Source organism: Acomys minous, assembly GCF_964271855.1.
Source record: "Acomys minous genome assembly, chromosome: 1".
Taxonomy (NCBI): domain Eukaryota; kingdom Metazoa; phylum Chordata; class Mammalia; order Rodentia; family Muridae; genus Acomys; species Acomys minous.
The window spans coordinates 148,584,302-148,600,343 of NC_140483.1; the positions used below are offsets into that span (position 1 = coordinate 148,584,302).

General features: G+C 40.9%; 1 protein-coding gene across 1 annotated transcript in view; it reads left to right on the plus strand.

The window, feature by feature from the left end:
- Nucleotides 1–16,042, plus strand: part of TMEM38B (transmembrane protein 38B) — a 39,705-nt gene that overhangs the window by 20,124 nt on the left and 3,539 nt on the right. Inside the window, exons 2-5 of the mRNA XM_084776690.1 lie at nt 1,565–1,721; nt 8,651–8,835; nt 10,430–10,517; nt 13,789–13,906. Coding sequence (XP_084632816.1) covers nt 1,565–1,721; nt 8,651–8,835; nt 10,430–10,517; nt 13,789–13,906 — 548 coding nt within the window. The remainder of the gene's footprint in view (nt 1–1,564; nt 1,722–8,650; nt 8,836–10,429; nt 10,518–13,788; nt 13,907–16,042) is intronic.

The following is a 16,042-nucleotide window of genomic DNA, read 5'->3' on the forward strand; positions in this document are numbered from 1 at the left end:
TTATAAACCTTTCTTAAAAAGCAAAACAAAACAAAAAGCGATTTCACTGTTCCTAGTGGTGGGGTGCTCAGAGAACAGCACCGTGGAGTGATTCTCTCCTTACACTTTTACATGGGTTCTGGGCACTGAACTCACGTTGTCAGGCTTGTATGAAAACTGCTTCACCCGCTGGACTGGCTGGCTGGCCCAACTTCTGTTTTGAAAAATTAATTACACATTGTGTGTGTGTGTGTGTGTGTGTGTGTGTGTGTGTGTGTGTGCGTGCCTGTGTGTGGTGGTTAGAGGGCAACTTGTGGGATTTGATCCTTCTCTTTCCATCGTGTCTGTCCTAGAGATGAAATTTACTTCGTCAGACTTGGAAGCAAGTGCCTTTTCCTGCCGAGCCATCTCACTAGCCTCCTACCATTTTTAATATATTCCTTTGACACTTCTCAGAGTGCTTACAATAAGATTTGGGATGAGAGGAAACACTAAGTGGGAACCTTTTAAATAAGCCATCTATTACCAGGAAACTGGTAAGAAGAACTTGGATGATATTTTAAGGATGTCAAAAATCTGTCATTAAAAAACCCTTGTAGGGTGTGGGAGGTGGCTCAGTGAGTGAAATGCCCTCTAGGCAAGCCTGAAGCCCTGAGTTCATATCCCTGGCCTCACATTAAAGCCGGGTGTGCTGCTGTATGAGTGACCCCGTCTCTAAAAGTAAGGTAGAGAGCCAGGCATAGTGGTGTATGCCTTTAATTCCAACTTGTAGGAAGATGAGGCTGGTGGATGGATCTGTAGTTTCTAGTACGAGACTAGCCATGTCTACGTACAGAGTTTCAGGCCAGCCAAGATTACATACTGCCCTGCCTAAAAACACAAAACACTACTCAAAACCACAACCCAAAGCCCCTAAAGACAGAGAGCGATGGAGGAAGATACCTGAGTCAACCCTGGCTTCCTCATGTGCGTGCTTGGCAATTGCACCATCAGTGTGCACAGATCTGTGTGCTATCTCTCACTTTCTCCCTCCACCAGCCTTTTTTTTTTTAATAGAAAAATATATTGTTAGAGGGTTAGATGACTTAGTGGATAAAGCACTTGCTGCATAGGCACGAAGACCTGCTTTGGGTCTCCATAACCCAAATAGAGCAGCACGTGCCTGTAACGCCAGCACTGGGGCTGCAGATGGCAGATCCTGCAGGGTTACTGGCCTGTCAGTCTAACTGAGGCAGCAAGTTTTAGGTGCAGGCGAGTCCCGGTTTCAAGAACTAATGTGAAGACATGATGGAGGAAAGATACCCTGACATGAGCCGCCGGCCTGCATGTGTCTGTACTGGAGAACACTCCGCAACATACCTGCAGCGACGTGCATATGCAACCAGACCCACCCATCCCACCACACCCCACACAGGAAAGCCACGGGCGTAAAAGAATGCTGGTTTAAATGACCAGGATTAGCACACTTGTGAATACAATTTGTTGGAAATTACTAACTTGGTTTATTTCTCTAGTGCGATGGGCGCTTGATGCTTTCATGTAAATCTACAACTGTCTCGAGCATGTTTTCACTCTGCTGTTTCAGGAGCAGTGGCCACGGCCTGGAGTAACCCGCTGTCCAGCTGGTTCAGCGCCATGCTCCATTGCTTTGGTGGGGGGATTTTATCCTGTATCCTGCTGGCAGAGCCGCCGCTGAAGTTTCTTACAAACCACACTAATATTTTGCTGGCATCTTCAATCTGGTAAGTTGCCCTTGTGTTCCACTACGAGGTCTTTTAAGAATTGTTTTATAGATTGTAGTAAAGTGGCTCTTTTCTTTTAAAATTTTTTTTATGTCCTTAAGTTAATGCATGTGCAGTGAGTGAACCTAAGTAGTGCCAAAGTTCTTAAGTGCAAAGTTTGTTTCTTGCCCTTTCTCCCTTTATAATTGCACTTGTTCTTACAGTTTCTGTGGGAACATTTTAACATGAGAGAACATCAAATATTGGTCCAAATATTTTCTTTTGTGAAACAAACTCAAACACATAAACAGGGGGATTATAAATAACAACAGTAATGGTAAAGTAATAGTGGGCACCTGTGGCTGTGGAAAGTAGGTGACTGGAATTATTCACTTGATAGTAACTATTGAATTAATATTACATAGCAGCTCAGCTTTATTTTCTTATTTAATTATTAGTTTTACAGCTATTGTAATTATTTTTCTGACAAAATCTTTTATTGGTGACATTAAGAGAAAAGTTACTTAAATGCTATGAGGTAGTAGGTTGCATTTCTCAGATCTGTGACTAAATATTGTAGAACTCATCTACAGTTGTTCTAAACATCCAATAATAGTCACATCATCGGAATGTTCTGCAGGATAGCCCTCCTTCATATGAACAGGAATCCAAGTTTTACTGTGTTTTTCTTTTTTAAAATCCAATCTTGCCTGTGGAATTGGGATTTTTTTAAAACTAACAATGAATACAGCCAGTTTCTCTCTCAAGTAGCTGGTCTCTAAGATCATGACTCATACTATCAAACGAGAATGTTAGAGACACCATTTTAAACTAAATAGCAAAGTCTTAAAGTGACTATAGGTTGCTGCTTGCTTTCAGTAAAGACATCACCTTCTCTATTGTAATAGTTGCCCCACTCCGCCCCCCTCATGTGAAAGTAGGTAGAGTGGAAGTAACCATTTGATAGCTAGTATGTATTGAGTTAGTATGATATATTGGGTAAATTCTTTATATTTTTCTTTATACTTTGGAGTCCTGTGAAGTAGCTATTATAATTATGTCTTTAGAGATTTATTATTTTTATTTTATGTGTATAGGTATTTTGCTTGAATGAATGTATGTGCAACATGAGTGTATATGCTTGGTGTCTGAAGAGGACAGAAGAGGAACTGAAATTACAGATAGTCGTGAGCCATCATGTGGGTGCTGGGAACTGAACCTGGGTCCTCTGCAAGAGCAGCCGCTGTTCTTAACTGCTGAGGCATCTCTCCAGCCCCTTAAAAAATGGCTTACATGTAACAGGTGTCTTTATGGCATTTTCATAGTGCCTAGTTTCACCTGACTTCCTCAGCCTTCTTCCCGGCCTCCGTGGCCCTCCCCTGTCTGTGTCAGTGTGTTCTTTCCGCCATGCTTCCAGAGGCAGCTGTTGTCGTTACTTGCATTTGACACACAGGGAATATCTGCTGTAACCTCATATCTAGGTGTCAAGGCTAGAATCAGAGCAAGTGTGCCTGTGGAGCGTCCACGCATGGCAGTGACAGCATCTTGTAGACTTGCTTACTCATCATACAATATTGTCTTCCAAAAGCACTTCTAAAGACTTCCATTTCTATAATGGCATTTTAAAAGCATACTAGCATTTTGGATTTTTTAATGTTGTGTAAATGCTGAGACTATATAAAAAGTCAGCTGGTTGATTCTCATGCTTTCCATCTGTTCTGCTTCTAGGATCAAATACTAACCCTCTCGTTTCTGGCCTGGACTTTCTGTAACTTCCTAAGTGGGCTAGTTTCTTCCTTCATTACCCTCCCCCTAAATCTAACCTTCACATAATGATGAAGGGATAATTTTAAAGTAAGATATAGCATGTCACTCCGGTGTGCAGTGATTTATTAGGAGTGACATCTTTAATGTACCTTGACCTGTCCATCCCCACAGAGTCTCCCCTCTGTTGGCTTTGCTGTAATGTGTTACCAGGCAACTCCTCTTACTCCCTTCTAGCCTGAGCACGTTTCTACCTCTGTGACCTGGCTCCCCACACCCCAGACAGCGCAGAAGCCCTCTGTGACTGCCTTGTCACCCTCCCCTATTGTTCTGCTCAGAATTTCTAGCGCTGGAGGAATTCTCAGTTGTCTTATTCTTATGCTGGCTTGTCTCACTTCTAGAGTAACAGTGTGTCAGAGCAGGAACATCACTCTGCTGACCGTGCCACCAAGTACCGTTCAAAGTCAGTCAGTGTACTTAATAAAGCAACAGACAGCTGTGTTCTGTGATCTCTGGTTTTGAGTAGCACAGAATTACAGATCTTAATAATATGAGGCAGTAAATGAAATAAAATTTTATGCCTATAAATGGATGCCTTTACATTTAAAAGATATGTTAGAAGCAGAACAAAAGAACCCATTTTCAGTACACACGCATACACGTGTATGTATAGACACTTCTGAATTGCCTGGTTTTGGGTAAGCCTGTTGTACTACCCATAGAAAAGCAGGGCAGTTGCTTGGTCTTTTACTTGCTGATCATCCTTCACAGATAATCAATTTAAAAAAAAAATAAGTATGGTAGCTGGAGAGATGGCTCAGTGGTCACAAGCACTGGCTGCTCTTTCACAGGACCTGGGTTCAATTCCCAGCACCCACATGGCAGCTCACAACTGTCTGTAACTGCAGATCCAAGAGATCTGATGCCCTCACAGACATACATACAGGCAGGCACCAGTGCACAGAAAATAAAAATAAATGAAAAGAATACTATGAACTCAGATTAAAGGATGTTTTGTGAGATTCTACAGATTTGAATTTTTGTCATTAATTGAAACCAATTGTCCCGTCTCTGGCCACTGGAGCCTTTTCAGAGGACCCCTCAGCCCCGGGATTAACTTCCTTGCCTCTTGGTACTATGAAATTCTTAGACTTTCCTTCTGGAATTAGTTTTAGTTTCTTTTAGTGGAAATAGCTTTTCCACAGTGCACTTGGAGCTTTAGAGGCACTGCTGGGGCAGCCATTGAGCTGGGCTGGAGCAAAGAGAAGGATCTGAGTTCTTATTGATATTTGTCTCCAGTGCAAATTCAAGACTATGGAGTTGTTGTTTATCTTGTCTCTGTTACATATGCAATGCTTAGAATTTGCCTAGATATGAGAATTCTGGTATTTGTTGGGCAAAGGATGTAACAAAATTAAAATATCCTGACATTGCTAGTTAATTTTATTCTGTTCTTTGCTCATGTACATTTAATCTTATTCATCTTTAAAATACGAGTGTGTTCAACACTGTCATAGTTTCGTGGCCACTGTGCCATTCTTCCTTGCTTAGTTTTTATCTACTCCCATTTTGCTTACTGTGTACTTGATGCACATTGCTAGTTATATCTGGTCCCTGGGATTTTGCCTCTTAGAAGGTCTGGTAAATTCTTTGTGTTGAGTACTGTTTTATCCTTAACAGATCAGGAAGGTGAGGCATGAAGAGGTTAATGACCTAGTCAAGGTATCGGAGATACTGAGCAGCTAGAGCTCTTTTAGTTGGTGCATAGCAGTGAATCCTTTTGAACTCTGGAACAAGAATGTTGTCCTTACAGTCTCTTAAATATGAAAAATGATGCTGGCTTCAAGGCAGTGCATTTTACTGTTCAGTTATGAGTTTGAACATTTACAATAAAATTTATGTCTTTGCTTCTTCTGACTTTGAGAGTCAAGTGATTTGGGGAATCATATACTCAAGTAAGGTCATCTTTAGAAAGGTAGGCTCTCAGGACACTCGTCACCAGCAGGAGGAGGCTAGCACCATCTGCTGGGGAAGACAAACAAGAGCGTCCTTCTGCCAGAGTGTATCTACTGTCTGCAGACTCCACAAACTTTCATTTGAGTTTTCTTTTTAAAAAAATCCATTTGTGGGACAGTACATACTTTATAATTCTTCTATTGATTATCAGAATGTTTTCCTTAAACTTCAAGCATTCTGTAGGGAGGTTACATTTTGATGAGGGAATATATGAGTCATAGTCTTACAGTCTTTTTCAAGACATATCCATGACTTCTTAGTTTGCTGGTGTCCTAACCACAAACAGAGCTATTGCATTAGACTAACACGGCTGTAGTTTGGGTTCTGTTTGTCTCAGTTAAGAGACACTGCCTTTCTGCCTTTGGTAGGAAAGGCAAGTTGATAGTAAATGAAGCGGTCTTCTCAGTCATTAGCCCAGCAAAGCTCTCTCTGCTCGGCCCCTGGTTTTAACATAAGTTCTGCTTCCGTCTTAAAGCCTGTTTACACTGGTTTATTTTATACTTATTGGTTGTGTCCTATTTTAGACGATTTCTACTCTGTCATTTTTCTCTTTGCATTATTCTGGCCCAGAGGACTGAAAGCATGCGGGCCCAGAGGACTGAGAAAGGACTGTTCTCATTCCATGCCCTTTTCCTTTCCTGTATATATATTTAGGTGCTTACGAGGTAAAGGTATTTTAGATATTACAGACTTGGGTGGATTTACAACCTTTACACAAGAGCCATGCTGTTTAATTAGTGACCACTGGCCCCTAATTCATCCGGTCCACATTATGTAGCTGACTTAGGTTACAGAACAAGAGCCGTTTTGTCTGGAGTCAGTTGTCTGACATGCTTGTTTGTGAGTCTGTTGAATGTGACAGAGAGCTGTCCCTGTTGCTCCAGGGCAACTCAGGCGGGTACAAGGGGTTCTGTTAATATGTGAGGTTGCTGTAGCTGTACTTTAGAACTATCTAACGCTGGGCGTGGTGGCATACACCTTCAATCCCAATGCTTGGGAGGCAGAGGCAGGCAGATAGATCTCTTATGAGTTCGAAGCCAGCCTGGTCTACAGAGCTGGTTCCAGGACAGCCAGACTACAAAGAAAACCTGTCTTGGGGAGTAGCGGGAAAGCGGGAGGGAGGGAGGAATGGGAGGATACAAGGGATGGGATAACAATTGAGATGTAATATGAATAAATTAATAAAAAATATATATTAAAAAACAAAACAAAAACAATAACAAAAAAACAAAAGAAAAAATTGTCTTATTTGATTAAATAGGATAAAAATGGAGGACTCAGGGAAAGCAATAATTATAAATTATGGACTTTGTATTATAATGTCACATAGTTGAATATAAAAAATCCAAAGTTGCTGTTGTGGTAATAGGTTTTAACACATGTTAAAGATAGAATTAGGGAATGCAAATGGAGTCGCTGTAATACTGTTTTTGTCTTCTTTTGAGTATGTTATTTTGAGCATGAATTACCAGTAAAGTAAGTTCTTTATCTAATCTATAATAGATACCACAGTATAGTTTGATTTTATTTTATTTTTTCATTTATTTATTTTTATGTCCATTGATGTTTTGCCTGCATGTATATCAGTGTGAGGGTGTCAGATTTTGGAGTTAGAGACAGTTGTGAGCTGCCATGTGGGTGCTGGAAATTGAACCCCGGTCCTCTGGTACAGCAGTCAGTGCTCTTAACGGCTGAACCATCTCTCCAGCCCCCCGTGTTTGATTTTATTATTATTTAAGTGCATACGCTTTTTCCTCTATATTGTCTAACTTCCTGGAAATCACTTCTACATTTAAAAATTTCAAAATATTATGTGACCATGTAAAAATTTTAAACCATAAAATCTTATCTCAGATAAGATAAAATTTCTTCAGATACCTCATTTTTTCCTCTCCTTTGCCTCCAGATTGAATGCTAATAAGCTATTCAGTTCAGCGCTGTTTTTCATTATACTGAGTTTTTTGTTAGAGGACGGCTGATGCAGGATTCCTGCCATCCAGCGACCACAGATGAGCACCAGAGCCTTTACTTTTATGTTGTAAAGGACAATGTATAAAGGACGTTTTGAGGCAGAAGAACCAATGGCTCCAGTTGTATGGAGCCGTTGTTTGTCTGTGCTGAATGAAGCAGGCCTTCCACGGTCTGTGGTGTGCTGGTGTGTGTGCGGGACCTTAAGGAAGAAGGAACTAGTAAGTGAAGGTGAAGGAAGAGTGTGGAGGCCGAGCAAACCGCTGCTTGTGGTGTTAAGTCTCTGGAGTAGTACTGGCAAACATCTCATATTCTGTGAATGCACTTGAGGGTTTTGAGTTTATGACTCATGAATTAGAATAAAAATTAACACTCGCTTTTAAAAGATCCCCAAGCCCTTCTCCATGCTGCGTGTTCTGTATCACTCTATTAGAAAAAGATCTGTTGTGTTTCACACACCAACCTGTCAGGAATGGAGGGGAAAAAACTGTATTTTTCTAGTAAGTCCTACTGGCAGTATTTGAGGAGATGACGAAGAACAAATGAAGTGTAAAACTGTGATTCGCCACAGAGTGGATGAATTATGGTTAAGTTAGCAACAACGTCATTGGCTAAAACTAAGCTTACTCAACCAAATTAAAGACTGAGCTTCGTATTCTTTCTGCTGTGTGAGCATACATTTTCTGTAAATAAGCCCATTTCCTTGTGAGCTGTCTCTCTTTTTGTATCGATTTTAACTTATGGCCTAGGCTAAGGGACCCAGGCCAAGATGTTAACAGGAGTTGAAGTGCAACATTTGCTCACTTACTGAAAGGCTCCTTGGTCTAATTCCTTTTCCCTAAGAACAAACACACCATACGGCCATAGCCCACACCTCCGGGAACTGATGATACGCTTGTTTCCTTTTCTATATAAATTACGTACCTAACTTTATTCTAAAACTGTGGGTGAATTATAAAACTGCTTAGAATATTGCAAAGTGTATGACTTCTTCCCCTCATTTTGACATACTAGACATATATGTTTTGTGTGATTTAAAAAGCAATCCAAAGTCCAGTCTACTTAAAAAAAAATCAGGCTCAAGATTTTATGGATAATTGCACTGGTTGTGTTATGCCATGTTGTTAGTGATGATGATTTAGATTTTTACTTCTATTCTTCTGATATTATTTATATATTAAAAATTTAACTTTTAATTTCAGGTATATTGTATTTTTTTGCCCACGTGACCTAGTTTCCCAGGGCTATTCATACCTACCTATTCAACTCCTGGCTGCGGGAATGAAGGAGGTGACGAGAACTTGGAAAATAGTAGGTGGAGTCACACATGCTAGTAGCTATTACAGAAATGGCTGGATAGTCATGATAGCTGTTGGCTGGGCCCGAGGTAATATTAACAATACGTGTTCGTGAGTGTTATGTTGGTAACATGAGTGTGATGTACCGTAACTCCTCAATACTTTCTGCTTACAGGAATGTGGATCACATACATTCATAAACCTTGTCTCTCTTTTTTAGCTAGTAATATTAATTTAAAAGTTACATCAGTATTAGTGATCAGCCGTTATTTTGAGTCTGATGGCCTCATAAAGTTTTTTTATGAATAATTTCTTTAGGTGTCCCTGAACCAGATGGAATCACAATGAATTATTTTACCATAAACGAAATATGTTTAATAACAGATGCAAGTTAAAAAGACCATGGCTGAGGCTGGGCATGGTGATGCACACCTATAATCTGAGCACCTGGGAGGCTGAGGAAGGAGGATCGCAAGTTTGAAGCCAGCTTGAGCTACACAGTGAATTCTAGGCCAGCCTAGAATGAAAATGAGAACAAATTGCTTATACTCTTTCCTTCCTTGTGAGTTGTTGGAAAGAGCAAATATTCATATTCACGTTGTGAGCTGCTGTGTAGGTGCTGGGAATTGAACCAGGGTCCTCTGGAAGAGTAGCCAGTGCTCTTAACCTCTGAGCCATCTCTCCAGCCCCTCCTATTCACATTGTTCTAGTTGCTTTCTATTATTTTGTATTTTTCTTTAATTTTCTTTCTTTGAGTCTTTCTTTTTAGATGTTTCTTTAATTGTTATGTGTACTGTGTTTTGCCTGCATGCATGCTTGTGTGCCAAAAGAGGCCATCTGATCTCATTATAGGTGGTTTTGAGCCATTATGTGGTTGCTGGGAATTGAACTCAGGACCTTTGGAAAAGCAACCAGTCTCTTAACCTCTGAGCTGTCTCTCCAGCCCCTAATTTTCTTTCCTTTCCTTCCTTCCTCCTTTCCTTCTTTCCTTCCTCCTTCCCTCCCTCCCTCCCTTCCACCCTCCCTCCCTTCCTTCCTTCCTTTCTTTCCCTACTCCCTCTCTTTCTCCCTCCCTCCCTTCTTTCTTTCTTTCTTCTTTCATTTTTGAGACAGTATCTCAAGGCTTCTAGGCTGGCCTCAAGCTCACTATGTAGTTGAGGATGACCTTGAACTTCTGACCATCCTGCCTGTACCTCCTGAATGCTGGAATCACAGGCAAATGCTGCCATGCCTGGTTTGTGCAGTGTTGAAGATTGATGCATGCTAGGCCAGTGCCTCTCACAGTGAACTATGTTGTTAATAACCCTGTTGTTCCATCTGTAGGAGTTGGACAGATTTCTGTAAGCTCTGTTATAGTGTACTGCACCTAACACCAACCATACCAAGGAAAGAAATGTAAAGAGAGGGTCCTACTTTCCCTAAAACAATTCTTTGTATACATATCTGTGCTTGGAATCCCAACCTAACCTTAGGTTATAGTAAGACAGACAGTTGTCATGCTGGGGAGGGAGATTACTCTTGTCTCAGATCGTAATGCACAGAAGACTGCATTCTTCTTCTTGAGAATTCTGTTTTGGTAATCTTGGATTTTAAACTGGGAGGGGAAATTCTGACTTCCCCTGCCATGTATTTTCTTCAGAAAATTGGTTGAATATTCTTGTTTCCTTTTTATTTTGTTTTTAGGTGCAGGTGGTGCTATTGTCACAGCTTGTGAACAGTTGCTAAGAGGGGACTGGAAACCAGAAGGTGATGAGTGGCTGAAGATGTCCTTGTAAGTAGTTCGTGTTATACTGAGAGCCGGACTTACGGCCTTAGATACTACCCAGTGTCTTTAACATGAACCGTGTCAGAACTGTGGATGTGACCGAAATATACCTGCGTTTTCTCATTGGGAAGAAAAACAGCAAATTCACTAAGAGTTAGCTTTATAAGATAAAATATTAAACGTCTATTTTCTATGGACCCCCCTTCTTTATAAGAAACAGTTCAGGGCTGAGAGATGGCTCAGTGGCTAAGATAATTGCTGCTCTTACAGAGGACCCAGGTTTAGTTCTTGGTACCCACATCCAGTTCTAGGAGATTTCATATCCTCTTCTGGACTGTGAGGGCACCAGGCACACGTGTAGTACACAGTACATACATGTATGCACTATACCCATATACTTAAAACAACAACAACAACAAAACCCTATTTAGACATATGACATTGGACATGTTTTATCTCATAGGCAGATCTTAGCTTTTAATATATATGATGTGTAGGTGTGAGTCGGGAATAAGTCCTGAAACTAGGAAGGGGACAAGAGAAGGGGAAAGTAGTTTTGAGGAAGGAGGCCAGGGCCATGCTGTGTGAGGCTGGAGCATGGAGCCTGAGGCCACAGCCCTTGGATCCCTGTGGAACTTGATGAGCTGGATCTTGAGATGTTTGGTGCCAGAGCGCTCTCCTTTCCCTTTTTTGAAGAGGAATGTCTGCTGCCATCTGTTTCACCATTGTGGTTTGGAAGGAAGATCTTACTTCCTGTTTCTTAGGAAACAACACTAGAATTTCCAGTGCATCTCAATCTTGATAATAAACCTAACACTTTGATTTAAATCTTCCTTATGTCCTTCGCCAATGCCCTTTCCTAATTATTTGCAAACTGCTTATGTTTTAGAGTCACTCTTTAAGAAAATCTAACCCCAAATGGTCAGCGTGTGTATCAAAGCCATCTCACTAAAGAGCTGCGGTAGCACAGGAACCAGACTATTAGGGTAACAAAAATAACATCAGGATAAATCTTAACCCACTGGGCGGGGGTCATGTGTGTGCGTGTTCACTGTGTGTGCTCACGTGTATCATCATGCATGCTTGTGCATGTGGAAGCCCATGGCTGGTGTCAGATGCTTTCATAGATGCGTTTCCATCTTATATCGTGAGGTGAGGTCTTTCAGTGAGCATGGATCTCTCCGTCTCGGCTTTCCTAGCTCCAGCCTGCTCCAGGCATTTTCCTATCTGTGCCTCCTGTGCCCTGGAATTACTGGTGGGCTTTATAGGTTCTAGGGAGCCAATGTGGTTTTCACACTGTAAAATAAGCCTTTTACCACTGAGCCATCACCACAACCCCTCATTTGCCTTTTACTTTATTTAATGTTCAATTTCTGTACATTTCGTAACATAGCTATACATATAACTGGTAAATATATTAATATTAATAATTATTTTAAATATGTTTTAAAAAGTAGGAATATACAGTAAAAATTTAGAGATCACTATTCCTAGACATGATTGCTATTCAATTTTATTATGTAAAGTCCAGACTTTATACTGTTTTGAACTCATTCCTTAGTTTATAATACTTAAATAACCCTTAAAAAACAAATTGGTGGCAGACGGAAACAGATCTCTGTAAGTTCAAGGCCAGCCTGGTCCAGAATGTGAGTCCAGGATAGCCAAGCCAGGATACCCAGAGAAACCTTGTTTTGAAAAAAACAAAACAAACAAACAAACAAGCAAATAAATTGGTTTATAGATTTTGCTTTTATAATTTTTACAGTGTGATGTTCTCATAGCTTATAATTTATCATCTGTAGGCAGAGAAGCTGGTCAGAGATCTTTTACTGGGGGTACTTTTAAGTATGTGACAAGCGTGTAAGATAAAAATACTGCTTAAGTAGTATAGTAGTTTTGTAATTAATATTTAAGATGTTGGAAAAGACTGACCTGCTGTGCTCAAGGTAGCTGAAGGTTATGCTAGAGCTGGCTTATTCTACCTTTTTTTTTTTTTTTTAAGACAGGGTCTCCCTGTGTAGCTACACTGGCCTCGAACTCAGAGATCCGCTGCCTTTGCTTCTCCAAGTACTGGGATTAAAGGTGTGTGCCATCATGCCTCACTGATCCTGCTTTCTGGGAGTGACTGTATGCATCTTACCCTTCATTCTGTGTGGCAGCCTGAGGTTATCCAAGGGTGGCGTTTATACCACAGAACAGGAAAGACATTCCCCACTTCTCTTGTCTGTCTTGGGGCCTTGTTTATCATGGAAGGTTTTTATTTATTTTATTTTATCATGGAAGGTTTTTAAGACTAATTCCAGATTGTGTGGTGAGGCATGAGACCTTCAGGTCTTTTTTAAAAAAGCGTTAGATGGATAAATATGTCTCCATACTGGAAGTATATAATGGTCCTTCTAAAAGGTCTAGGCTTGAAGAGTTAGCTCAGTGATCAAGAGCGCTTGGTGCTTGTCTTAGTTAGGGCTGCTGTTGCTGTGCTGAAACACCATAACCAAAGAACCACCGGGAGGAAAAGGTGTATTTGGCTTACACTTTCCCATCAGTTTTCATCATCAAAGGGAGTCAGGACAAGACTCAGACAGGGCAGGAATGTGGAGGCAGGAGCTGATGCAGAGGCCATGGAGGGTGCTGCTTCCTGGCTTGCTCATCCTGCTTTCTTATAGAACCCAGGACTACCAGCCCAAAGATGACATCACTCACAGTAGCTGGGTCCTTTTCCATCAATCAATAATTAAGAAATGCTTTCCAGCTGGATCTTCGGGAGGCATTTTCTCAACTGAAGTTTCCTCCTTCCAGATAACTCTAGCTTGGGTCAAATTGACATAAAAGCAGCCAGCACAGTGCTCTTTCAGAGGAGCCGAGTTTGGTTCCTAGTACCTAAGTGAGGCAGCTCACAATTGCCTGCAACTCTCATCTGATGTTCTTTTCTGGTTTCCGCAAGTGTGTGCATGTGTGTATGTGTGTGTGTGTGCGCGTGCACACACACACACATACACACAGACAGAGACATACAGGCACACATAGACAACATATATATATATATACACACACACACAATCTCAGTACTTTATGCTCTGAGAAAAGGCTTTTAAGTTTATATAACTCGGCATTTCTGAAACATTACGCATATATTCACACAGATCATTTTGTGTTAATATCTTTTAACAATCCACTAAGTTGATGTTAGTGGAGCACTCTGAGAAAGTTGTAGGAAGAGCACTTTTTGTTTGTCACAGAGCACATTTGTTTGACTTCAAATGTTATTTCCTTTCAGCCCGTCCAAGGTCACGCTGCTGGGGTCAATTATGTTCACTTTCCAGCACACTAAGCATCTGGGAATATCAAAGCACGATTTCATGTTCCTTTACACCGTCTTCCTTGTGTCCATAAAGGTAAGAAAGGTCCAGATATCCACCTGTGAACGCTACACCTCCTGTTTCAGCCTCTCCCTTTGATGGGGTTTTTCAGGGGAAGCTAGTACCGAGGGCGCTTATCTTTTTATTATTGAGTATAAAAAGATGAGTTTGGGGGAGCTTGCTGAGTGCATCCGAATTTCCTGAAGCTCTCCTGTGGTTCTTCAGCTGCCATCAGGAGATGTTTACAGTTGGACAGGATGGGCAGGAGGTTTGTGGAAGGCTAGAGAGCAGTAGAGACAGGAAGGGCAGGAGCTGCGCAGACAGGCCTGCTTCATGTATAAAATCAGGGTAGAGTGTCAGTCGATACTACCTTTTGTTTTTGTCAAAAGTATGCTGTTAAGTTTGGAGATAGAGGAAATCACACACGTTTACAGATACATTTGTTCATTCTGGTTCGAATATATTGATGCTAATTTTCCCTTATCTCTACCTATGGTTCTCTTCTTCCTTGAGAGAAGTATATCAAACATCTCTCTCTCCTCCTTTCTTTCTTCCATCTCTCCTCTACAATTTCCTTTTCCTATTTTTGCCCAGAACTCAAGCAATCTGACCATTCATCCATGTTCAGCTCTATTCAGCCAGGTTCATTAAAGGGGAGATCGTATACCTTTGTAATGTCTCCACTGCTGGACGAGTGATAGAACCCAAGCCACAGGGAAACAAGATAAATGGGAAAGAGCATCTGTAGAGGAGAAAGCCCTTGAGTATTGTTGATACACAGACTAACGTTGAAACGGAGGCTTTGCCGTCTCGAACAAGTCTCTATTTCTTGAACTAGGCTTACACATGCCCCAAGAGATACATGGCTTCTGGCATTGTCTGTATTAAGTCATAAATGTGATATGTTTCTACCATTAATTGATCTCAATGGTAATTAATTTTAAACATGTTAAATGAATTATTGGGTAAAATGCACATATGCTTACTGATTTTTTTTATTTTATTCTATGTGTATGGGTGTTTTGTCTGCATATAATGTACCATGTATATGTCTGGTGCCCAATGAGACCAGAAGACGGTATTGGATCCTCAGGAACTGGAGTTTCAGATAATTGTGAGCTGTCATGTGGGTGCTGGGGGTTGGACCCAGGTCCTCTAGAAGAGCAGCTCTTAACTGCTGAGCCATCTCTCCTGCCCTCTGACATAAGATAAAGTTTTTAAGTTAAACTTTTGCCTGTTTTGAAGTGTATCAAATGTGGATCTCTTCTCCCATCAGTTGAAAGAACTTTGCGAACCATGCATAACTTGTTGGCTGTTATACTGAAGAAGCCACAGTGAACTAGAGCAAAGGGACTGACCAGTAATGATTAAAGCTGTAAGGAAGCTCTGGTTTAAAATTAAACTATGCATGATGCCCTTGGTGAAAGCAGTTTCAAAGACTGGTAGCACTATAAAGTGATTTTAATTAATCGAGGTAAATAAAAGGAAGTGAATATGAGGAGTATAAATGTTTTAAAGGGACTTGGGGGAGTGTAAACAAGAATATTCCTGGGAGAGCAGTTTGGCAACTGTGGATTGTTGCAGATTCAGCTATCCTGTGGCCTGTTAATTCCACTGTCGGTACAACCAGCGGCCATATCCCAGGTGTGGTGTAGACACCAGCTTTATTAAGGTCATTTAAAAGACTCATATAATAAATAAAATTTCTATATCAAATACTAATTAGTGTGTATTTACAAAATACCTAGGAATGGCTATTTTTATTAAAAAAATCAGTTTTATAGTAGAATAATTTATGTGTAATAAGGCCTACTCAATCCAGAGAGTACATTTTTATATTAAGGTCACTGGCTGCTCTTCCAGGAGACCCAGGTTCAATTCCTAACAGCCACATAACAGCTCACAGGCATATGCTGTTCCAGTGCCAGATGACTTACTAGCCTCCTTGGGCACCAGGAACACAAATGATTCATAGACACGCATGCAGGCAAAGCACACATGCACATAAACTAAACTAAATAAAAGATTTTGTGGTTTTGTGAATGTGGGTCCTTACACCACTGAAGTAAATGTCTCTCTGCCTCCCAGCAGCTATTAACTACATATAAATCCTCAGGGAACAGTGGTAAGGCATCCTGAGGGCCTACCTCTCCCATGGCTGGATGTTGGCAG